We start from the raw sequence: 26,866 nt of genomic DNA on the forward strand, positions 1-26,866 counted from the left end.
TTTGGGAAGGCCATTCTAAAACATTAATTCTAGCCTGATTTAGCCATTCTTTTACCACTTTTGACGTGTGTTTGGGGTCATTGTCCGGTTGGAACACCCAACTGCGCCCAAGACCCAACCTCCGGGCTGATGATTTTAGGTTGTCCTGAAGAATTTGGAGGTAATCCTCCGTTTTCATTGTCCCATTTACTCTCTGTAAAGCACCAGTTTCATTGACAGCAAAACAGGCCCAGAGCATAATACTACCACCACCATGCTTGACGGTAGGGTGGTGTTCCTGGGATTAAAAGCCTCACCTTTTCTCCTCCAAACATATTGCTGGGTGATGTGGCCAAACAGCTAAATTTTAGTTTCATCTGACATCACATGGACAAAGATAAGACCTTCTGGAGGAAAGTTCTGTGGTCAGAAGCTTGTGGATGGCTACCAAAAGCGCCTTATTGCAGTGAAACTTGCCAAGGGACATGTAACCAAATATTAACATTGCTGTATGTATACTTATGACCCAGCAGATTTGGTCACTGTGGGAGGGCGAGGCTTGCAGACCTGCAGCGAAGCGGGGTGTGTCGGGATCGGCTTCGAGATTAGTGACAGGTACGTAGATGACACAGCTGTGAGTGTTTGTCTGCTCACCTGTCGCTCTGTTAAAGGCAGCGGTCGGGAAGAAGAGGGGGTTGTTGATGGTGGAGAACGAGCGAAAGAAACTCGAACATGGCTGAAAAGCACAGTTTATTGCACAATAAATCATTGTTCGCAAAGATTAACACGGCTGTAATATCCATCATTGGTGGTCCAGAGAACCCGGAGGAGCAAGACCTCTACAGTCACATTTTGATTAGACCCATAATACATTCATAAAAGAACCAAACTTCATGAATGTTTTTTGTGACCAACAAGTATGTGCTCCAATCACTTTATCACAAAAAAATAAGAGTTGTAGAAATTATTGGAAACTCAAGACAGCCATGACATTATGTTCTTTACAAGTGTATGTAAACTTTGGACCACGACTGTACTTCCTCTTCTTGTATATATTACACATTTCCAGCACTGTCATGTGTTAAAGGAAGTGTTGTTGACAATAGTACAATATAAAACAAACCCCCTCGATTAGAAAGACCTCTGCAGAGTCTTAGAGGCTATACTAAGCTACCGTACGATGTATAAATATTATTTTTGTTCCCCAGACCTCAAGGCAAGATGGGTTAGAAAACAATTTGGTCCGCTGTAACCGTAATGCTACTAAAACCTTGAGTTCCCGCCCCCTCCCCCAGACTCCTTGGACGATGATTGCAGCAGTACAACGGAACGTCCACAATGTGAACATCCCCGGACATTATCCCTGAAAGAACACCACTTGGCATTGTACCTCGACTGTCTCCTCCCAGTCTGAGAGAACATGAAGAAAAACCCTGTGACTCGTTACTTTTGGTGGATGTCCTCGTGCCTGATGATCTTGTAGGTGATCCAGTAGAAGACGTTAAAGATGAGGAAGGCCAGCGGGAAGGCAGCTCGAGAGATTGTGTCTATCCTCTTAGCTCGGTCCACAAACTTCTTCTTCATGTTGTCGCTGTCTTTTGGGACCGCCGACTGAGGGTTCGGGGCCGTAGCGACGTTCTTAACAGCTGAGCCGTCTTTCGTTGGCAGACACTGGTTCACATTGTAGCCAGCAAAATTAAAGCGACCGTCACGCATGTCTTCATCCTGAAAAATACCCACACATGTGGACACATAAGAGGTCATATGATTATGTAATTATCTTCTACTGGGAATCACATTTGGAATTTGCCAGAATTGATTGTTGCCAAACACGCATATGTGGATATGCACATTAGGAATGTAATAATCTGCGGTAAAACTCCAGACGGTTAGTGTTACCGTTTTAAATTACAATGATCAAAAAAACATGATTGACAAACTCACAGATTGACTGCCGCCATCTAGCAAGCTTAAATGCTAACATGAAAACGAGACATTAACGTCTTTCCCCATTAAGAAACAACATACCCCACTCTAAACTTATATAAACACATTACTGCCTGAGCAACTAAGCTATTTAATTATGCACATTGAACCTAAACGCTGTGCAGAGTGATCAACATATACTCAGAGGAAAAGAGACGAAGGTGTTTCTACTGTGCGTTGATGACCGTTGAACAGAATAGGACGCTACAACGCCCTCCAGAAATAAAAATAGATTATATTTGTTACGCACATTTTATTTAAATACATTTTAAAGTGTTACAGTACAAACCATTATTTAAAAATTAGAAGCTTAGCCTTTAAAACTGATGAAATACTAAGACTAAAACACTATCAGTGAAGCATAAGGAACACAAAACATGCAAAATAGTGGGTTTTCTGACACTGTCTAATTATTTTAGTAATAAAAAAATTATTTGGTCAAAATATCTCAGTGGGGATATAAGTACTTTTTGAGCACCACATTCAACAATACTGTATTAATGATAATAATAACTGATAATTATGGTCACGATATCCATGATAGAAAATGTTCATATTGTTACATCCCTAGTGCATAGACAACAGTATACTGTATAGATATATTTTGTGTGCAATATTTCAATGCTGCTAAAACCTGCCCAACCTTTTTATTGCTGCTTAACTGCCTATATTCTATATGTACATTTTAGAATTGTAAGAGTACTTTCTTAATATGTCCTTATTCTTACTTTATGAACATATCTTGGGTAATTTTTATTGTTATATTCATAGTATTTTTTAACATGTTCTAATGCTGCTGCAAATTGGAGTGGCGCTCTGGAACAAGTTTAGTTGTATATTGTGTGTAATGACATCAAAAGCATCTATCTAAATTTCAGTCATTGGATGCACATTGGGAAAGGCGAATCTTAGAATTGTTTTGAATGGAATCCCTTTATGGCCCAGTGATGAGGTGGCGACTTGTCCGGGGAGTAACCCGCCTTCTGCCCGAATGCAGCTAAGATAGGCTCCAGCACCCCCCGTGACCCCAAAAGGGTCAAGCGGTAGAAAATGGATGGATGGAATCCCTTTATTGTCATTGTCATCATAGTTAACAACGAAATTTAAGTGCCATCCATTAGTGCAATACAAGTAAAATACCTAAAATATAAATAGTAGGATTGTCAAAAATAACAAGTTAACTTGTGATTAATCACAATACATTATAGCATTATTCATTTATTTATGTATCATGCTCCTTGACCTTAACAGTTGATGGTTACCTGAAAAGCTGCACAGGTTGTTATATGGTCAGGGATCAGGTCAATGCCTACGTCAGTCTGTGTGCTTAGTGGCAAATTTCAATCCAAAATACACCGTGACTAGACTTTAGATAAAACTGTGAGTTTTGGGCAAGTAAATGACATGCAAAGTCATGCATTTAAGTAAACAATTAAAAACATTTTCCTATGAGACATTCTGACAATACAATTGTATTAGTGTCCAAATATTGGCGTCTTTTTTAAGTTATTCAAGCAAGTAATAAATGGTAAATGGGTCGTACTTGTATAGCGCTTTTCTACCTTTTTTTTAAGGAACTCAAAGCGCTTTGACACTATTTTCCACATTCACCCATTCACACACACACATTCACACATTCACACACTGATAGCGGGAGCTGCCATGCACGGCGCTAACCGGGCCCATCAGGAGCAAGGGTGAAGTGTCTTGCTCAAGGACACAACGGACGTGACTAGGATGGTAGAAGGTGGGGATTGAACCAGCAACCCTCAGATTGCTATAACCTGTGATTAATCTTGATTCCTCCAAATTCAAAAGTGTGATTAATCTTACATTAAAAAAAAAAGGCATTTGATAGTCCTACTAAATAGTCATAAAAACCGTCACACACACACTCCCTCACATTCAAGTAATGCTACCAGGGAGAGTTGTGCTATAACATTGTGTTGTTGTTGTTGTACATTAGCTTTGGCTACAAACACTATGATGCATACATCGGGTAACTGTTTCAGATGTCTATGTTTTTGTATCTGTCCCTATTTCAAATAAACCTCTATAATAATAATAATAATAGCTGTACAGTACATCATTTGTGTTGTGTGGACGCAGAGGCAATAATGTCTGAACGTGTCTAGTATGTACCTATTCACATAGACGTTTGACCTCTTCTTCTCAAGGGACAATACTCAATAACTTAGGATAGTCAATGTATAGATTTACAGGTCCTTTAAAAAAATCTTTATACTTGTGTAACCAGTTTGGACAATAATGTCTGTGCGTTGAGTCATTTTCGGTAAATAGTCCATCTATATTGCTATTGAAGCCATTGCTATTTAACCGGGGGCCAAATCCGGAATGACCCGGAGTTAAGTTCAAAACTTGAGAGACAAACATTTTTGCAGCCAATTCCTAAAAACACTGGAGTGCTCCTGTTGTGCGAAGCAGGGATTCTTAACTTTTTTGACCTCGGGGCCCCACTCAAATGATAACACACACTATGTTTCCATGCACTAAATTAGTCTGATTTCTCAAATATTTGTTTTTTTGTATTTTCACAACTACGCGTGAAGTCAAAGTGTCCGTGCACTCTCTGTAACGCAACTATTGGTCATACGCCATGTGTCTCCCGTACACCGGGGGGGCGCTTTTTCCTTTAACCGCGGTTAGATGAATTCCTTTTCTGGTTGACCTATGACATCACCCTAGCCATTTGCGGATCCTTACAACTTGTTCTAACTGATGTCCACTGTATTATTGGCACATATTACAAATATTACTATTCTGATGTTAAATAGCAGAAAGCATCAAGCATTTTTGTTAAACTATCGGGGTCTTTTTATAAAGGTAATATAAATTATTCAATCAAGTAGTTAACTGTGATTAATCGTGATTAACCCAAATCACAATGATTGATCTGATTTACATTACTACATTACTATTGCTTTTAATTTCTGATACTAATACTCATACTTCATAATACAATTAGAATATGTACACTACGTGGATATACCTGTAGGCCTTAATAGAGCCTATTCTTCCTTTTTGGCAGCTTTTTGTTAAAACAAATCTATATCATTGCATCAACAACATATTTACAGCTTTATATACAAATTCCATTATAGTTACCATAAAAAGCAGCAGATGGCTCTTCTTTTAGCATTAAGAGTTATTTTATGTAGATACCCTTATGGTTACCAAAGCGTATTAAATGATCCTCGCAGTGCATAAATGCATAATAAGGGTTTTGTTGTTGCTAATTTTTGATGGAGATAAAAAGCCACTCTTCCTGTAGCAAAGGCGTATTGCCCTAAATACAATTTTTTTTATAACCTTTTAAGAAGGAGCTATCCATCCAAAAGTTGAGCTAGCAGGGTTACCAATGGGGTTCTTATTGCCATGCCCCCAATGTGCCGATAGAAAAGGTAAACAGCAAGGTGCTATAAAAGTCTACCTTGAGATTCTTCCTTTGTCTTCGCCTCAAGCGCAGGAACTCTTTCTGTTGCCTGGAGACAAAATTAACCCCAGCGTATTCCAGCAATGCAGCAAATACGAAGAGCAGACACACCGCCATCCAGATATCAATGGCTTTTACGTAAGAGACCTGCGGGCGACAGGAAACATTTGCGTTACATCTTTCAGTCAGCCAGTGCATAAAGTGCACTTTGTGTGTTGAGCATAAAAATAATTGTGCAAGTTGCTAAATAAATCATACCAGGTGATTCTCTTTATACATGTTGACTAGAAATGTTTCTTAATAAAGAAGTCACGTTGATGTTTACATGACCGTAAACCCAAGATGGCTAAATAATAGCCGCTTCAGCTACAAACAAAGAGGAACCATTGTTAGATAGAGATATCAGCTTGTCATCATTGGCGAGGGAGATGAAAGCTGCTCACCCTTGATGACCTCGGCTCTTCTGCGCCTGCCCATTAGCATGTGGAACACAACATCTCAGCTTTATGAGGGCACCGGAGTGTACCGATTTATTGTTTCCTCCAGTGGCGGCCTCTCAAAGGCCTCATTTTATGCATTCATCACCTAGTACGTCCCTTTTATGTTACAGACGTGTATATATTTTGGCTGTCTCTGCTCATGCAAATACCGATTGATCAGCAACATCAGACTCGCAAGTATCCTCAAAAGGTGCACGGCAATTTACCAAGATACCTCAATAACTCTGTTATGCAGGCCTTCTTAGAACTTGACTATGGATTAGTTGGAATTTCTTTGAAAGGCTTGCTCCTTTGTCTTCAGTAAAGCTCTAAAACACTGGGATCTCTTTGGCACTAGGCACCACACTTTTACCTCCAAAAAGTACAGCGTGTTTTGAGTGATAGTTTGCAGAAGCTGCACAGGTAGTCACGACTGCTTTAAATCCCCTTAGCGCCTCATTTACTTGAACTTGCAAACACTTCCTTTTGTGAATTGATAATAGAAGCATCCCGTATGGACAGTTCTCATGCTCAGCTGCTCAAGCTTGGTATATTTTACGATAAATATGATCAGAGCCAAAATTCCAATTAGGCAATGGTTTAGATTAGAATAAATTAGGATGTGTAGATTGTCCGTCATGCAGGAAGCCCATAAATGACAAAGGCTACCTGACTGTGTCTTGGTCTTTGCATTCAAAAGCCTTCTTCAATTCAATTCTGGTGATCGTTATGCCTCACAAAAACCAAGAAGAACTCCAGTACCACAATACATTTTTATACACAAAAAACAGCTTTACCTACTTGGACTGTGAGGAGTATTTAGCAAACAATTCCCAATTTCAATAAAACTTGGAATTGGGGCATGCCTCCTTAGAGAACTAATTAGATTCTGACCTAGATCCATATTACGCTACAACAATGTTTCCCTATTGGTTAAGACAGACAACAATTTGGGGGGCCTTATACATACCAGTGTCTTCACATACAACACATTGCCAGAACAAATACAACTGTGTATTATTCACCCATGACAACATTTTAGTTCCTTGCACTGACTCAAATATAAGATGACCCCTTTTTTTCAAGACCTGTTTTTGTAAAAAAATATATTTTCAAGGAAAATCATGATTTCAATATCTGTTAAATAACAACAGGTAGATTGCAATATTTTAAAAAAATCCACATAAGAGACAACACTCCATAAGCGGCCAATATTTTTCACACCTGATTTTGGAAAATGATGTTTCAGACATAATCACAGACAGGAATTTGCAACAAAACCTATTTAGTTATGTCACTCGTGTGAGAAACGGAAAGCTCCGAACTGACTCGGGAAGAAGTTTGGCACTTCCTGGTGGTTTACATGACAAAATGTAAAATATAAGCCGACGTTTCTTTCCAGACTTTTTTCCTGTGGAAAAAATACCGTCTTATATTTGCGCCAAGACAGTATTCAGAAAGCAACATCAGCAGGAGTCACAAACAATGCAAACATTGTCATAATATACTACATTTTGCCACATCTTCAAGTAACACAACACAAATATTTCAAACTGGATTGAAGATTAGGTTACATTCTTTTAAGTTACATTCAGTAATAGGAATTTTAAAGAGGGGTGTTAAATACCATAGCAAAGCATGCAATAACAATAGGAATTCAACAAACAATGAACTACTTAATCACTTGAATATAAGACTATATTTTTCTCCCGGAAATAAGTTAGCCTTTTTTTTTTACTACTACTTCCTTATTAATACATGTGTCAGAAGGTTATGTTATCATTGTGTTGCCATCTGTCTGTCTGTTGGTCAGTTACCAAAATAACTCAAAAAGTAATGAGTGGATTTTCATTAAACTTTCAGGAAATGTTCAAAATGGGATAAGAAACAACTGAATAGATTTTGGGCCTGATCCAGATCAGTTCTTCCATGTTACCTTATGTTTACACTTCTGTGTATGTGTATAGAGACGGACAAAAGTGTTCACTTTGGTTCTTTCATTCTTTTATAGATAGTTTAAAAAATATGGGTGGATTTTCATCTACCTTTCAGGAAATGTCCAAAATGGGATGAAGAACAAGTGATTAAACTTAGGGGCTGATCAAGTTCATTTCTACTACTTACCTTCGTTTTAGTTACGAGCTTCAACTTCTGTGTGTATGTATGCTAGCGGTCCCACCTCCAGCGTCAGAGACAAAGACAGTGAATCTGTTTCTTTCATTCCACTACAGATAGCTCATAACATTACGGACAGATTTTCATCTACCTTTCAGGAAATGTCTGTATTTAAATAAGGAAACATTTTGGAGCTAAACCTGATCACCGTCTGGATTCAGGACTTTTTTTTATAGGGCCTGGCGGAGGTCTGTGCCCTATCTATCATTCCAGCAGCTCACAAATATGATACAAGTTGTAAGTTCACTAGCATTGAATCTTGTAGTATTTATTTTTAAGAACAGCCATGAAAAATATTGGTTGTCTTATATTCAGTGTCGTCTTGCGTACACTATATTGCCAAAAGTATTTGGCCACCCATCCAAATGATAAGAATCAGCTGTCCTAATCATCTGGCCCGGCCACAGGTGTATAAAATCAAGCACTTAGGCATGGAGACTGTTTCTACAAACATTTGTGAAAGAATGGGCCGCTCTCAGGACCTCAGTGATTTCCAGTGTGGAACTGTCATAGGATGCCACCTGTGCAACAAATCCAGTCGTGAAATTTCCTCGCTCCTAATTATTACAAAGTTAACTGTCGGCTTTATTATAAGAAAATTGAAGAGTTTGGGAACAACAGCAACTGAGCCACAAAGTGGTAGGCCACGTAAACTGACAGAGGGGTCAGCGGATGCTGAAGCGCATAGTGCAAAGAGGTCGCCGACTTTATGCACAGTCAGTTGCTACAGAGCTCCAAACTTCATGTGACCTTCCAATTAGCCCACGTACAGTATGCAGAGAGCTTCACGGAATGGGTTTCCATGGCCAAGCAGCTGCATCTAAGCCATACATCACCAAGTCCAATGCAAAGCATCGGATGCAGTGTTGTAAAGCACGTCACCACTGGACTCTAGAGCAGTGGAGACGCCTTCTCTGGAGTGATGAATCACGCTTTTCCATCTAGCAATGTGATGGACGATTCTGGGTTTGGAGGTTGCCAGGAGAACAGTACGGTACATTTCGAAATGCATTGTGCCGAGTGTGAAATTTGGTGGAGGAGGAATTATGGTGTGGGGTTGTTTTTCAGGAGTTGGGCTTGGCCCCTTGATTCCAGTGAAAGGAACTTTGAATGTTCCAGGATACCAAAATATTTTGGACAATTCCATGCTCCCAACCTTGTGGGAACAGTTTGGAGCGGACCCCTTCCTCTTTCAACATGACTGTGCACCAGTGCACAAAGCAAGGTCCATAAATACATGGATGACAGAGTCTGATGTGGATGAACTTGACTGGCCTGCAAAGAGTCCTGACCTGAACCTGATAGAACACCTTTGGGATGATTTAGAACAACATCAGTGTGTGACCTCACCAATGCGCTTTTGGAAGAATGGTGGAAAATTCCTATAAACACACTCCGCAACCTTGTGGACCTCCTTCCCAGAAGAGTTGAAGCTGTAATAGCTGCAAAAGGTGAACCGACATCATATTGAACCCTATGGGTTAGGAATGGGATGGCACTTCAAGTTCATATGTGAGTCAAGGCAGGTGGCCAAATACTTTTGGCAATATAGTGTATATTTGGCTCTATAGGCTCCTGTATTATGTAGTATGCAGCATTGCTCCGATGTGTCCTTACCTTTGGAAGAGACGCTCTGGAGCCGGAGCTTTGTGTCGTCATGGTGAGCACGGTGGTGATGCCCAGCGCCACTCTGGCGGGAGCAGCATCCATGTTGATCCAAAAAGACACCCATGAGAGGATGACGATGAGGAGAGAGGGGATGTACATTTGGATCAAATAGTAGCCCATCTGACGCTCCAGATGGAATTTCACCTCAATGCAAGTGAATTTGCCTGTTCAGAAATGACCGTCTCAGATGCTGTTGCGGGAAACGTGACATATTGAATCCACTGACCCGTGTTGTAGTGTTTGGTACAATAGCCCAGCTCCTTCTCCTCCTTCATGATGAACTGAGGCAGAGTCAGACCGTCTGCCACCTGCACGGCGCCGTTTTCCAGCCACTCGAAGATCAGGTCGTTCATGGTATAGCCGACTTCAGGGAGACAGAAAAGCTCTTTCAAATTCTCTCTCCACTATTTCCCCGCAACGACCTAGCACGTTGTTTATGCGCGACAAAATCAGTGCTTACAACTCTCCAGTTGCATTGTACACGTTTGGACGTCCATGGGAAAGTTCTTTAGGTCCATTGGGCAGGATAGGATAAGAGTCAATCTGAGACACACACACAACAAATAAATAGGAGCATGTGCTAGAAAAGAGACATTACACCAGGAGTGTCAAACTCATTTAAGATCGGGGGCCACATGGAGAAAAATCTACTCCCAAGTGGGCCGGACTGGTAAAACCATAGCACGATAACTTAAAAATTAATTATAATAATAATAATAAATGTAATTTCGTAGCGCCTTACAACAATATAAAATACAATAAAACCAAGGCATATAAATAAACAACACAATAGAATAAAAATAGGGCAAGAGTATTTGGTGAGTTAGACGGGGTAGGCAGACTGGAACAGGTGTGTTTTGAGTTTAGATTTGAAGGTGGGCAGAGAGTCGCAGTTACGGAGGTCAGGTGGTGGATTGTTCCAGAGCTGGGGAGCAGAGCGACTGAAGGCTCTGCCCCCCATAGTGATGAGGCGGGCAGTGGGAACATAGAGAAGGATCTGAGGGATAACAACTGAGGGATAAATAAACACAACTTCAAATAGTTTTCTTTGTTTAGAACAGTGGTTCTTAACCTGGGTTCGATCAAACCCTAGGGGTTCGTTGAGTCGGCCTCAGGGGTTCGGCGGAGCCTCCACCGCGGAGGTCAAGACACACCCGACTCATCGTGTAAATTAAAACTTCTCCCTATCGAAGTATTATGGATACCCCCAAACTATGTTCCTTCAAATTTTCCATCTGATTTGCAGGTGTGTAATTTGTTGTGATTTCATGCACTGTGTTGGTTTTGTTCTTTGAACAAGGTGATGTTCATGCACGGTTCATTTTGTGCACTATATAACTCTGTCTTGAATTTGAAAAAAAATAAACATTTTATTTGTCACTAAAGAAGGGTTCGGTGAATGCGCATATGAAACTGGTGGGGTTCGGTACCTCTAACAAGGTTAAGAACCACTGGTTTAGAAATAGAACAAGCACATTCTGAAAAAGTACAACTCATATTGTTGTTGGATTTTTTTACACTTACATGTTGCGGTTAATAGTGTTCTATGTTTATGTGTCGTCATTTATGCTTTCTGAATAAATGATGTGATAATGTTCATCAGTCAACTCATTAGTGTTAATTTTCAACCTATCAAGATCAATTTTTTTTTAATCAAAATCAAATTACAGGGTGTTATTTATGTAGTTTGCTCGTTTTCTTCGACTGGTGCACTAACATCACGTGGTTTATTTTTTTTTACATATTCTACAAAGATACAAATAATTGCTATTGCGGCATCTGGTGGACACATTTAGAACAGCAGTTTCTTTCACTCAAAAATTTGGGCTTATTTTTATACTTAGAAAACTCATCCCGCGGGCCGGATAAAACCTGATCCGTACGTTTGACACCCCTGCATTACACTGAGGTAAAGTGTGATCTGCTGTGTCTCCAATGCACTCTGCCGGGACACAACAGCAAGGATTCACTCCAGCAACTTCCAATCCCACTTTCATTACTGTAACTTATTGTCTTGCCAATCCACTCAGGTGCCCGCTTGACCAACCCGCACTCCCGCCATCTTTCCTGTCTGTGAGCGCCGATTGAGGCTAACCAGCTTTCATCTATCGGCGTTCACACCCGAGCACCACTCAGCCCCCCGAGCAGCCTCCCTAATAGACTGAAACATTTTCCGCTCAGTGTTGCCATCTCCACCAAGAAAATTGAAACCTGCAACCGATGCGAGTTATATTGAAATGGAATGAAATATTTTCCATACATGTGTATTTTTTTTGTTCGTCCTCTTAGCTATTTGGCTTTAATTAAAGTCTCCCAATTCAGCTTCGGATTCTTTCAAAAAGTCCACAAAGTCCCGCAAACGCAAATCCCAGCAAGACGTCGCGTTTTTATCTTTTGATCCTTTCAGCAAGGAAACCCAGAGATTACCACGTGCTTTACTCTTTTTTTAATCAAAAATCTACATGCATGAATTTAGAGGATGTCAAAGGAGCAATTACAATGGGATCAAATCTAATTTAAACTGTCTCCTGACAACCTTGAAGTCCTGATGTCGAAGAAGAAATGTGCTATTTTTTTTACAGTTAGATTCGTATCGCAGCTATTCTATCTATTTAGGAAACATGTACTTTTAATTAGTTTTATGGGAAAAAATGTGGTTCTCTAACTATGGGGTTCCTGATACAACTTTGTCAATTTCGAAACAATGCCAATGGAGCCTTGATAAGTGACCGATACAGATATTACATACTTTTACTATTTTGTTGTGTGAAATTTTTGAAAATGCTTGATCAAGTGAAATGCCTCAAACAGAGAACAATGTAGGTATGAACAACACTAACATATTTATTATTAACCCTCTTGAATGAAGTATTTTCAGTTCAGTTGAAATAGTAGCCACAATAATTCATTAAGTTAAGCTCATGACGCAGTAAGTTAAATGATGCGGACGCGTTTGTTTCTGGATACTTTCCAATACACTTCTGCCTTGGAGACTGTGTCTGTAAGTAATATGCAACTATGACTATTGGCAAATGTCGTGTTTCAGACTGCTGTATCGTTCAATTAGGAACACAAACTAGCTTGTGTGCTTCGCTGTTGTGTAGCTGCAAGCTTTCTAGTGACTAGTCCTATAGCCTTTAAGGCTATGTTTTGTAAATGATGACTAAAATACAAGAATGGACCAATCTTGTGTGTTTATTGGAGGAAATGTACATGCTAACTGGTTGTCGAGCTCTGCAAAAGTAAACACGCTGCAAGACTGCTTTTATGGGAGCTAATATCGGAAAGTTTAGATGCAAGCCCATTGAATCCGTTACTTTTTTGCTGATATCTGAGTGATATCCGATATCAATATCGGATCAGGACACCGCTATCTTTAACCACTTAGGTCGGCTCCATACTAAATAAACTACAGTACTTGCTTGCCTTTTGGCCCTACATTTCTACAAACGACAATATACTATATAAACCATACAGAAAACAAAGTCTATATGGTAAAACGTATTCACTTTAACAGGTTTAACTACAAACCCCGTTTCCATATGAGTTGGGAAATTGTGTTAGATGTAAATATAAACGGAATACAATGATTTGCAAATCCTTTTCAACCCATATTCAATTGAATGCACTACAAAGACAAGATATTTGATGTTCAAACTTTTTGCAAATAATAATTAAAGTGGCAAAGTTGGTAGAGTGGCTGTGCCAGCAATCGGAGTGTTGCTGGTTACTGGGGTTCAATTCCCACCTTCTACCTTCCTAGTCACGTCCGTTGTGTCCTTGGGCAAGACACTTCACCCTTTGCCTCTGATGGCTGCTGGTTAGCGCCTTGCATGGCAGCTCCCGCCATCAGTGTGTGAATGTGTGTGTGATGTGGAAATACTGTCAAAGCGCTTTGAGTACCTTGAAGGTAGAAAAGCGCTATACAAGTACAACCCATTTATCATTTATTTATAACTTAGAATTTCATGGCTGCAACACGTGCCAAAGTAGTTGGGAAAGGGCATGTTCACCACTGTGTTACATGGCCTTTCCTTTTAACAACACTCTGTAAACGTTTGGGAACTGAGGAGACACATTTTTTAAGCTTCTCAGGTGGAATTCTTTCCCATTCTTGCTTGATGCACAGCTTAAGTTGTTCAACAGTCCAGGGATCTCCTTTGTGGTGTTTTAGGCTTCATAATGCGCCACACATTTTCAATGGGAGACAGGTCTGGACTACAGGCAGGCCAGTCTAGTACCCGCACTCTTTTACTATGAAGCCACGTGGCTTGGCATTGTCTTGCTGAAATAAGCAGGGGCGTCCATGGTAACGTTGCTTGGATGGCAACATATGTTGCTCTAAAACCTGTATGTACTTTTCAGCATTAATGGCGCCTTCACAGATGTGTAAGTTACCCATGTCTTGGGCACTAATACACCCCCATACCATCACAGATGCTGGCTTTTCAACTTCGCGCCTATAACAATCCGGATGGTTCTTTTCCTCTTTGGTCCGGAGGACACAACGTCCACAGTTTCCAAAAACAATTTGAAATGTGGACTCGTCAGACCACAGAACATGTTTCCACTTTGTATCAGTCCATCTTAGATGAGCTCAGGCCCAGCGAAGCCGACAGCGTTTCTGGGTGTTGTTGATAAACGGTTTTCGCCTTGCATAGGAGAGTTTTAACTTGCACTTACAGATGTATCGACCAACTATAGTTACTGACAGTGGGTTTCTGAAGTGTTCCTGAGCCCATGTGGTGATATCCTTTACACACTGATGTCGCTTGTTGATGCAGTACAGCCTGAGGGATCAAAGGTCACGGGCTTAGCTGCTTATGTGCAGTGATTATTCCAGATTCTCTGAACCCTTTGATGATATTACGGACCGTAGATGGTGAAATCCCTAAATTCCTTGCAATAGCTGGTTGAGAAAGGTTGTTCTTAAACTGTTCAACAATTTGCTCAGGCATTTGTTGGCAAAGTGGTGACCCTCGCCCCATCCTTGTTTGTGAATGACTGAGCATTTCATGGAATCTACTTTTATACCCAATCATGGCACCCACCTGTTCCCAATTTGCCTGTTCACCTGTGGGATGTTCCAAATAAGTGTTTGATGAGCATTCCTCAACTTTGCCACCTTTCCCAACTTCTTTGTCACGTGTTGCTGGTATCAAATTCTAAAGTTAATGAGTATTTGCAAAAAAAAAATGTTCATCAGTTTGAACATCAAATATGTTGTCTTTGTAGCATATTCAACTGAATATGGGTTGAAAATGATTTGCAAATCATTGTATTCCGTTTATATTTACATCTAACGCAATTTCCCAACTCATATGCAAACGGGGTTTGTAGTTGGCAGGACTAGTTATAATGTAGGTCAACAGTACTTATTTCGTTCCTCACAAATATTGCAGAATCACTTCTTACCGGAAAGCTGCGCTCGCTTTAATTGTGTCTTTGGACCAAGGGCTGTACTCCCTCACACAGTAGAAAAAGAACAAAACAAAAAAAACATTGCTATAAGAATGACTATATTTCCTCAAATAGTCCCTGAAAAATGTGTCCTAACTCAACTGCAGACATTACAAGGCATCTATTCGCGGTAGGGTGGAGTTAGACGTTGGTTGGTTGACTGGTCTGACGGAGAATAGTTACTTTTGTGTCGCTTTGGGAGTAGTTTATCGGGTTTCCAATCACTTCAGTTAAAAATGTAACTAACTTTTACGCTCTTGTTTCCTAAGCACTAATAATCATTGGCACTTGCTGCACAGCCGTGAGACCATGTTGATACAGTATGTATTTAGTATGTTGTATGTGCTATTGATGACTTGAGTCATCTGTTTCCAGTTCAGTCTACACGACGGACAGAGGATTTAAGGGCGTTTGTGTTCCTTGTTTCTTTGGTAAATTTCTGAGGGGGAAAAATGGTGCATATGTTTGGGAAGTAGATGACACGCCTGTCGACTAATTGAAGCACGCTGTATATTTGAGCAGAGACCACAGTTTAAAGAAATACAGCAAGGTAAATGATCACCAAAACTGTGTTGACCTGAATATTAGACAACCGTTTTTCAAGACCAGTTTTTTGGGGAAAAAAAAAACATTTTTGAGGACAACATGTTTACCATGTTTTCAATATCAGTAACATAGATTGTAATAAAGTATTTATTTTGACTGGTATGTGTGAGTGAGGGCAGCATGGCACAACAGGGGTTAGTGTGTGTGCCGCACAATACAAAGGTCCTGGGTTCGATCCCTGGGCTTGGGGTCTTTCTGTGTGGAGTTTGCATGTTCTCCCCGTGACTCCGGCTTCCTGCACCTCCAAAGACATGTACCTGGGGATAGGTTGATTGGCAACACTAAATTGGCCCTAGTGTGTGAATGCCGTCTGTCTATCTGTGTTGGCCCTGCGATGAGGTGGCGACTTGTCCAGGGTGTACCCCGCCTACCGCCCGAATGCAGCTGGGATAGGCACCAGCTCCCCCAGCGACCCCAAAAAGGAACAAATGGTAGAAAATGGACGGATGTGTGAGTGACTGTGAGTGTCTTTTTCAGACTTTTTTTGTAGGGCTACCGTCTTACATTTGGGTCAAAAAGGTTATTTCACAGTTGAACACGACTACCTATTATCAGAATGTTTTGCATTTTGTTTCTAGTCTAACTCAAAAAGTAAATATATATTTATTTTAATTTTACCTTATACTGTAAAGGACGTTCCCGTTCTTAAAGATCCTCAGCAGCTTGTTGTCCGTGGTGACGTCGTGAAAGTTGGCGCCCTTCTCGTTGGCAAAGAAGAGGTCGGGCTTCCATATGGAATCCAACATGGATGGGTCCAAGTCCAGGGAGGAGTCTGGGTATTTGCTGTACGCCAAGCGGGGGTCATTCCACCCCTGCCGCAGGAAGATATTCACTCTGTAATCCTGCAGACAGGAACAAGCGGCTTTGCATATTTTGTGGCAGTGATTGGACTTGTGAGACAGCACACGCTGGTGACATGAAGCATTGTCTTTTTTTTAATACAATCTCATCTTTTGTAGCATAGAAATTGCATTAAAAACCGGCATTATTCGAAACCATAACAGAACAGTGTGTAGTCCCCGCGATGCGTTCATTGGTGAATTGGCTGAAAATTGGCCGAACGGTCTATTAGTATGCTGTTTAACCTTGGATTTAGTGTTATTCCAAATCAATAGGGTTTGTGTCTTGATAAATATGAATGAGATCTGACGTTTTTAAGATCTATTTGTATTGATTGATAAGTCTAGCGACTGAAATCAAAGCTGTTCTTGTTCTTTGGCAGAGGAAAACATGCCTGAATGTTTGTGCATTAGCTCCACTGGGCATTTGGAGGCATGTATATGTTAAAATCAATAACATTGACCAACACTGCATAAAAATGTAAAGATCTGTCAAAACTGTGCCCAATCGACCTATGAGAAGCTTTGCACAGTACGTTCTGATATTTGACCTCAACTACCTTCGCTTTCTTTTAAAATCAATTGTGTTGTGTGAACACAGAGGCAATAATGTCTGAACGTGTCTACTATGTACCTATTCACATAGACGTTTGACCTCTTCTTCTCAAGGGACAATACAGTAGTTAGTGTATAGATGTACGTGTCCTTTAAAAAAAAAAAATCTTACTAGTGAAACCAGTTTGGACAATAATGTCTGTGCGTTGAGTAATATTCAGTAAATAGTCAATCAATATTGCTATTCAAGCCATAGCTATTTAACCAGCGGCCCGGGGGCCAAATCTGGTCCGGGAATGACCCGAAGTTTAGTTCAAAACTTGAGAGACAAAGATATTTGCAGCCAATTCCTAAAAACAATGGAGTGCTCCTGTTGTACAAAGCAGGGATTCTTAACTTTTTTGACCTCGGGGCCCCACTCAAAAGATAACACGCACTATGTTTCCATGCACTAAATTAGTCTGATTTCTCAAATATGAGTTTTTTTGTATTTTCACACCTACGTGTGAAGTCCAAGTGTCCATGCACTCTCTCTAATGCGACTATTGATTATACGCCATGTGTCTCCCGTACACATGGGGGGGCGCTTTTTCCTTTTAGCGTGGTTAAATGAATTAATTTTCCGGTTCACCTATGATGTCACCCTAGCCAATTGCGGATCTTTACAACTTGTTCTAACTGATGTCCACTGTATTATTGGCACATATTACAAATGTTACATCTCTAATGGCTATTAGAGACTGAATTAGTCATTTTAACTGTATACAATAATTATATCTAACCTTTTTACAGTTTGACAAGATAAACCTTGTCAGGTGATATGAAACCATCACACAGATTATTATCAAGGCTGAACAAATATAAATACTTTTCAAATATACTGCAGAAGAAGGGACTTGTAAAATCTGATTAAAAATGAATGTACATACAATAACGCAGTGCTGTAATATGTACATTTTAACTAAATTAGAAATAATAATATACGTGTTTTTAAATACTTCGTCAATACAATTTAGGTGCAAATTTTAAGAAACTTCTCAATAACTTTAGTGCCAGAGTTCTTCTGTTTGTTTGAGATTGTGATTACTGCCACAAGTGGTGGAAAAGTGTTTTACAACTGAGTACAACGGTAAGGACCACAGCTAAGAAACAGATATTTTTGGACGACCCTCTAGGGGACACTCGTGGCCCAACAATGGGCCTAATGTTAAGAAACATTGATAAAGAAGAACATGGTCAACTAAAGACATTGGCAGATTCTTCCATTTACATTTTAACCTTGCTAGCAAACATAAAAAACAAACTTGTGATTTATATAACTAAGGCATTCCTCAAAGCACCACGTTAAGTCCTTAATATTTTTATCAGTTACTTATTGTTTTTCGTAATGTGATTTGTTGTTGTTGCTGTGGTTTGTTTACTTCAGATGCAGTCATTTGTTTAACGTCTTTAGTTACACTAAGTGTTCCTCAAGGTTCCATTTTAGGTCCTGTCTTTTTAATCATTTGGGATATTCTATTGACTGCTAGCGAGTTTAGTTAAAAAAACTTGTGAGGGAGTTACATTTTTGCAGCGGATTCTTCAAAATACTGGTGTGCTGCCATAGATAAGATCTCAAACTTTTTTGCAGAAGGTCCTTAAAAACAGCAGAGTGCTCCTGTAACTTTGATAAAATAAATAAACCAAATTAAAATTTCTACTGTAGAGGATGCCGATTTTTCAGACTATACAAATTAAGACTAATAGTGAAGAGAGAAGTTTGGCCCTTCCGGTTCTTAGATTTCTGGAAATGTGGGCCCCAAATCAACTTAGTTGGATATCCCTGCTCTATAATGACTACTCTAAAGTATATCCAAGTTGCATTTTTTACAGTATTGCCCCCACGCTGTAAAAAAAAAAATCAGTAAATACCAATAGCATGAGTCACTTCGCGGGAGACTTCAACAATGCATCTTTTTTTATTTGACACTTTGGATATGAAGAAAGCACGAAACAAAGTCTCACATGCTAAAAATCCATCACAACAGCGACAACACATGAACAACAAACACACGCAGCCCTTCAATGTAATTATAAGTAATATATAACTACCGTTCAAAAGTTTGGGGTCACATTGAAATGTCCTTATTTTTGAAGGAAAAGCACTGTACTTTTCAATGAAGATAACATTAAACTAGTCTTAACTTTAAAGTAATACACTCTATACATTGCTAATGTGGTAAATGACTATTGTAGCTGCAAATGTCTGGTTTTTGGTGCAATATCTACATAGGTGTATAGAGGCCCATTTCCAGCAACTATCACTCCAGTGTTCTAATGGTACAATGTGTTTGCTCATTGGCTCAGAAGGCTAATTGATGATTAGAAAACCCTTGTGCAATCATGTTCACACATCTGAAAACAGTTTAGCTCGTTACAGAAGCTACAAAACTGACCTTCCTTTGAGCAGATTGAGTTTCTGGAGCATCACATTTGTGGGGTCAATTAAACGCTCAAAATGGCCAGAAAAAGAGAACTTTCATCTGAAACTCGACAGTCTATTCTTGTTCTTAGAAATGAAGGCTATTCCACAAAATTGTTTGGGTGACCCCAAACTTTTGAACGGTAGTGTATATGTATTAATACATATATATATATGTGTATGTGTATACAAATATATATGTACATATATAGTAATTATACGGGGAAGGACAAACTCAAATGAATCTGCATCATGTAATAGTGTTTGGCAAATATTTTATACGATTTTAAAGTGGCGGGGCAGCAACTTTTCTCATTAACTGCAATCATGTAGGAATAATAGAAAGCAAGCGATGTGTTTATTAGATACAGTGAGCCGCTCGGAGCAATCCGTGTGTCACCCGCCATGACGAGCTATTATGTTGTTTGACATTTCATCAGCATGTTGGCGCCTGCGTATGTTTACACCCGTGTCTAAATCCATGTAATTGCCAGCCCGGGCGCAAATCAACATCTTCTATTCCGACTATCTAAGTGGTGATTATCAGCTATTATGACGCCTTTGATGGTTGCGTTGCAGAGCAGCCTCACAGGGGTTTTGTATTTGTATTTTTATCCCCTCAGCAGTGGAGTATTTTAGCAATGTCAGTGCTTTTGAAGGCTGAAAAAGCCCTCCCCAACCCCCCACTGTTATTGGCTAAATTTGAGCTGATTTACCAGCTGGGATTGACTGTATGAATTATTAACTTGGATTAATATAAAGAAGTGAGAGCTGAAAGCAAAATGTTTCATTTATATTCTCTGCATGATCTACCATTAGAGTCTTGCAATGGCTAGAAAAATAAGAATTTTTTTTAGCAACAATTTTAACATTTAACGGTCATAAGTGTAAAACTAAGTTGACCACTGTTACTATTGATACAAAATCAATGTATCATTAGGGATGTGAATCTTACAGCAACTCACATTCCGATTCGATTACGATTCTTGCAGTGACCATTGGATTCAGTTTTGGTTCAACACGATTCTCCATTCAACTCTCGCAATACTTGTACATTATTTGGTATAAAAAATGATAATAAACCTTTTTAAAACAGGTTACAGGTCACAAAACCCACTCTTGGCTGCTGACGTATACGTGAAGTAAGTAAGCTTGTTAGTTAAAAATCGATTTGTAAATGGAATTAATGATAATCTTTTTGAGATTAGAATTAGTTTTTTTTCAGCATCTTTATGCATTACTGATCCTCATCTCATTTTTGTCATACAAGTGTAAAAATAAACATTGTTAATAGGAAAACATAAGAAACATACAAACCCCTACCTTAATTTGAATAATCCTGTAATTTTTCTTTGGTAAAATTGGAACTTTATTTTAATACAAATATACCAATATTTTGGTACCGGTGCCAAAATGTATTTCGATACTTTTCTAAATAAAGGGGACCACAAAAAATTGCAATATTGGCTTTATTTTAACAAAAATTCTTAGGTTACATTAAACATATGTTTCTTATTGCAAGTTTGTCCTTAAATAAAATAGTGAACATACAAGACAACTTGTCTTGTATTAGTAAGTAAGCAAACAAAGGCTCCTAATTTAGCTGCTGACATATGCAGTAACATATTGCACCAAGAAAAATTCCAATAAAACTATTCTGATTCTGATATTGTGTCATTTTCCATTCTATTATTTTGTCAAAATTATTAAGGACAAGTGGTAGAAAATGAATTATTATTCTACTTGTTCATTTACTGTTAATATCTGATTACTTTCTCTTTTAACATGTTCTATCTACACTTCTGTTAAAATGTAATATTCACTTATTCTTCTGTTGTTTGATACTTTACATTAGTTTTGGCTGATACTACAAATTTGGGTATCATTCCGATACCAAGTCGTTACAGGATCATACATTGATTATATTCAAAGTCCTCATGTCCAGGGACGTATTTCCTGAGTTTATAAACACAATATACATTTTTTAAAAACGAAAGAAGATTTTGTGATGCTAAAAAATATAGATGTAATCATAGTAGTATCGACTAGATATGCTCCTGTACTTGGTATCATTACAGTGGCTGTTAGGTGTAGATCCACCAATGGCGTTTGTTTACATTGTGATGCCATTGAGCTACGATGTGTAGTGAAACATTTTTAGCTATTTCTCGTCCTGCAGGGATGAAACATGTAAGAAACTTACTTTATTTGTCGCCACGGAGGCAAGGATTAGTGATTTAGAAGTAGCTAAAACACTGCAGACTACGGATGGACTTTAGACGCTAGTGGGGGACCAATACTTTTTAGAGGCGGTATAGTACCGAATATGATTCATTAGTATTGCGGTACTATACTAATACCGGTATACCGTACAACCCTAATACAAACGTTGTTTCTCCCAGTCAATATTATTACCGTGAAATTAGGCAAAATTATTTTAATATTACGACATTATTCTTATAAAAATATGAGAAATATTTTCCCCTACAAATATTTCAGCCCAATCTCAATGTTCAGTACCACTCGCCCTCACCCACTACCACTACACCCTGGAAATGAAGCAACAAGGGGTAGAGCTTTGTAATCTTCCATAAGAATTGGGACTTGCTATGTTCGAGCACGTAAGCTACATAGTTACGTTTGCACATATGTCCCACCTCGGGTTGTTCCAATACTAATATTTTGGTACCGGTACCAACATGCATATCAATACTTTTTGATACTTTTCAAAATAAATGGAACAATAAAAATGTCATTATTGGCTTCATTTTCTTATGATACATTGAACATAAGTTTTTTATTACACTAAAAGAACAATTTTAGAAGATTGGAATTAAAATTAAAAGGCATTAAACACACTGGGCTTAATTGTTACAACTTTGCATATTACATATAGCCTGCCATAATCTAGGATTAGGTTAGAATAGAATAGAAAGCTTTATTGAAATTGTAGTGAATCTTTAATGATTCATGTTTGCCAATTTTGATCTGTGTTTTAAGACGAATACAATAATTAGTATTAATAGGCCTAATTAATACTAAAAACAACACTATGTCTAGAACTACACAGATGAGACATGCAGCAGGTAAAGCCCACATTGTTAAAGATAAAACACAAATTAAATAGTGGGAATTTGTTACGAAACTCAGTCATTTCAATTTTCACTTGCATTAGTTTACATTACATGGGTGGTTTGACTCCGCTAATAATTGGCAACAAGTCAACCAGCTGTGGGCGTGTCTATGTATCTATATGTGCAAAACAGGGATTCTAGTTGACTACAGAGGCGGTGTGGCTTGGTTGGTAGATCGGCCGTGCCAGCAACTTGAGGATTCCAGGTTGGATCCCCGCTTCCACCATCCTGTTGTTGTGTCTTAGGGCAAAACACACTACCCACTTGCTCCCAGTGCCACCCACACTGGTTTGAATGTAGCTTAAAGATGTAGATAATGGGTTTCACTATGTAAAGCGATTTGAGTCTCTAGAGAAAAGCACTATATAAATGTAATTCACTTCACTACATTCCCTGTCACTCTTTTATTCCTTGTGCAGATCTGAATGCCTGTTATTTAAATATTTACCTAAGTTTGAAGCAAAAGTGGTAATACTGTATTGTCACTTTTGACGAGACATGTCTTAAAGCACCGCTTGCAGTGCGGTGTTTCCATGTTTAAAGCGTCACCTTAATCGTTAGTTTTGTAGCCAAAATACCTTCATATTGTACTTCACGCAAACTCTCTATTAAACAGTAGAATTGCCGTTTTTTTGGCGTTCTTCCTCTCAACACTGTTTTTGCTCGTATGCGCTGTGTGTGTGCGTGCTGACACACGCAACATGCGCCTCGGCTCAGCAACGTCACCGCCGCACGAGAGCATGCGGATAAAAAAAAGTTCCGGTATTTTTCAAAGGCAGTATAGTACCTTTTTTAATGAATTAATACTGCAGTACTTTATTTGTATGGGTGTAACATACAACCCTCGTCCCACCATAACAACAAACGCAGCAGGAGTTAACGGTTGTGATTGTTTATTTATCATTCATCATGCTTCGGTTGATGAACAAACGAAGATCTACACAGAGAAGAAGCCGCCATCGACGACTGTTGTCTCTTGTTAATTTTTTTAAGATACTGTATGTAATAGGGCCTTGAATATTAGAGCCCACATGATTTGATTCTTGGAGGTAAGTATTTGATTCAGAGTCGATACTCGATTCTAAACGATTCTCGATTCAATTAATATTAATTGCCACCTATATTATTAACTACGTTCCTCCATAAAATAGACAAACAGCTCTGATACATTTTTGTATTGCTTAAAAGAAAACTGGATTTGTTTAATATTAATATTTATATATATATATATGTATATATATATATATATATATATATATATATATGTATATATACAGTACATGTGTGTGTATATATATATACATTTATATATATACATGTGTGTGTGTGTGTATATATATATATATATATATATATATATATATATATATATATATATATATATATATATATATATATATACAGTGGGGCAAAAAAGTATTTAGTCAGCCACCCATTGATTGTCAATGGGTGGCTGACTAAATACTTTTTTGCCCCACTGTATATATATATATATATATATATATATATATATATATATATATATATATATATATATATATATATATATATATATATATATATATATATATATATATATATATACACACATGTGTGTAGATATACGTACATGTGTGTATATATATATATATATATATATATATATATGTATATATATACACATGTATATATATATATATACGCATGTATATATATATATACTGTACATACATGCATGTATGTATATATACATACACGTGTAAATATAAATGTATATATATATAGTATATGTGTTTATATTATGTATGTATATATTTTTTTTGTTCAATTTTCGATTTTTTTAATTGATTAAAAATCATAACAAATAATCGCGGTTCATTCAAAAATCGATTTCGACATCCCTAAAATGTAACGTTTATGTTTTCACATTCGCAAGCTTATCGGCAGTAGTTTAGCCTCATGTTAGCTAGCGTGGCTTGCTGGCTAACGTCATAAACTAACGCGCAATATATCATATAACTTATGCAGAAATTGGAGAATTTACCTGGTTAAGTCCGCATCTGAAATCCCTTGCTCATAACCCCCTACCCAATACCCCTATATGCAAAGGGTAATTGGGACACCGCTACCTTCACGGGAAGGCACACAATTTAGGGATAGGGCTAAAAAGAAGGATGATGGGGTGTATTGGGACTGGCCCGAAAAACTGTTCTCGTAAAATTTTGAGTTTTACTTGTAAAGTTTCAACTTTATTCTCATAAAAGTTATGTCCGCCCTAATCTCATAAAAAAAAGTATTTTTCTTATGTTAAAAGCCTATTCTGTCGATATTATGACTTCATTCTGGTTTTATTATGGCTTTATTATTTTATAATTAAGATGTTTATTCCTCTCCAGTAATATTATGAGTATTATTGTAATAAAAAAGTGTTTAAGCAAACAATATTCTCTGCATGATCCGACGACAGACTGTTTTATTAGCAAAAAAAAAAACCTCCGGAAACTACAATGAAACCTCTAAGGTTGAACATAGAATGATACAGTAATCTGATTTATTCCAAATTCAGCGTACATTTTAACATTTACCTGGCATACAGGTGTAAAAATAAGTCAAACTCTGGTAATAGGAAGCTCTCAACACAAGAAAACCACTGTAAATCTAATAACGAAGGTGTTATGTAATGCATTTTAAAGCTCGCTGAACTGATGTCTTGTGTGATACCTTAACATTTTGTGTGATGTCATTGGGAATTGTTACAAAATGGCGACAAAAAGAAAGAAAAAAATGTATTTATGTATAACAAAGAAGCATGATGAAGATTCATTCAGTCATTCTGAGCCCTCAACTCACCATTGTAGTTTCAGCTATAGAACCAAAGCTGTTGATAAATATGTTGCAGGTAACATTAACAGGCGGACCTGCAGGTTGAGGGACAAGACAGCACATTCACATGTTTGCACAGAAAAGCAGGCAAAATGCCGGAGGACTCACCATGGTCGTCTCTGTGACCGAGCCAAAACTGTTGATAAAAATATTGCAAGTAACGTTTACGGGGGGACCTGTGGAATGGAATGACAATGATGTTTGGGTGTGTTGGTTTACTTCCTGTTTGGCCACATTGATTTAATGAGACCTGCTTCCCAAATTCTGCCTTTACTGGGATAACTCAAATGCATGGTTGTGGTAGTAGATGACCACAACGTATCCCATTTGACATATCCTGTACTGTAAGTGGATGACAGCACAATCAGATTGTAGTTGCTCCACCTAGTAGTAATGTTGCTGCACACCACAAAAAAGAGTTGACTAATTATAAAATAAAAATTATATATTTTCGGGGAGGAAAAATACTAAAAACTGGTGAAATTATCTAGGTAAATTTACTTGATGAGACATCCTAAATTAAGATTTCTATATACAGTACAGGCCAAAAGTTTGGACACACCTTCTCATTCAATGGGTTTTCTTTATTTTCATGACTATTTACATTGTAGATTGTCACTGAAGGCATCAAAACTATGAATGAACACGAAATAAGTATTTTATTCAACTTGCAATTCTTAAATACAAGCATCCCTGAGATGTTTCAGAATCTTTAAACAAGATTTTCTATGTGGGGAAAACCACAATATTTTCTTTGAATAGTTATGATGTAAAGTCAATGACTAAAAACAAATAATAAGACTAAAAGACAAGATATTTAATGTTCGAACTGAGAAACTAAATTTTTTTTTGCAAAAAATCATTTACTTAGAACACGTTGCAAAAATTTGGCAAAGGGGCATTTTTACCACTGTGTTACATGGCCTTTCCTTTTAACAACACTCATCAAACTGAAGAGACCGATTTTTGAAGCTTTTCAGGTGGAATTCGTTCCTATTCTTGCTTGATGTATAGCGCAAGTTGTTCAACAGTCCGGAGTCTCTCTTGTGGTATTTTAGGCTTCATATTGCTCCACAAATTTTCAATGGGAGAGAGGTCTGGACTACAGGCAGGCCAGTCTAGTACCCGCACTCTTTTACTATGAAGCCACACTGTTGGAACACATGGCTTGGCATTGTCTTGCTGAATATGATAACGTTGCTTGGATG

The 26,866-nt window shown here is 38.3% G+C and overlaps 1 protein-coding gene across 1 annotated transcript in view; it reads right to left on the minus strand.

The window, feature by feature from the left end:
• Nucleotides 1-485: 485 nt before the first annotated feature.
• Nucleotides 486-26,866, minus strand: part of glra2 (glycine receptor, alpha 2) — a 38,488-nt gene continuing 12,107 nt past the window's right edge. The window contains exons 3-9 of the mRNA XM_062069123.1: nucleotides 25,626-25,693; nucleotides 16,426-16,649; nucleotides 10,202-10,284; nucleotides 9,968-10,105; nucleotides 9,691-9,905; nucleotides 5,417-5,566; nucleotides 486-1,704 (exon numbers count right to left, since the gene is read on the minus strand). Of these exons, the coding sequence (XP_061925107.1) occupies nucleotides 1,423-1,704; nucleotides 5,417-5,566; nucleotides 9,691-9,905; nucleotides 9,968-10,105; nucleotides 10,202-10,284; nucleotides 16,426-16,649; nucleotides 25,626-25,693 (1,160 nt within the window). The 3' untranslated portion in view covers nucleotides 486-1,422. The remainder of the gene's footprint in view (nucleotides 1,705-5,416; nucleotides 5,567-9,690; nucleotides 9,906-9,967; nucleotides 10,106-10,201; nucleotides 10,285-16,425; nucleotides 16,650-25,625; nucleotides 25,694-26,866) is intronic.

The sequence above is a fragment of the Entelurus aequoreus genome, linkage group LG14 (genome assembly GCF_033978785.1).
Source record: "Entelurus aequoreus isolate RoL-2023_Sb linkage group LG14, RoL_Eaeq_v1.1, whole genome shotgun sequence".
Taxonomy (NCBI): domain Eukaryota; kingdom Metazoa; phylum Chordata; class Actinopteri; order Syngnathiformes; family Syngnathidae; genus Entelurus; species Entelurus aequoreus.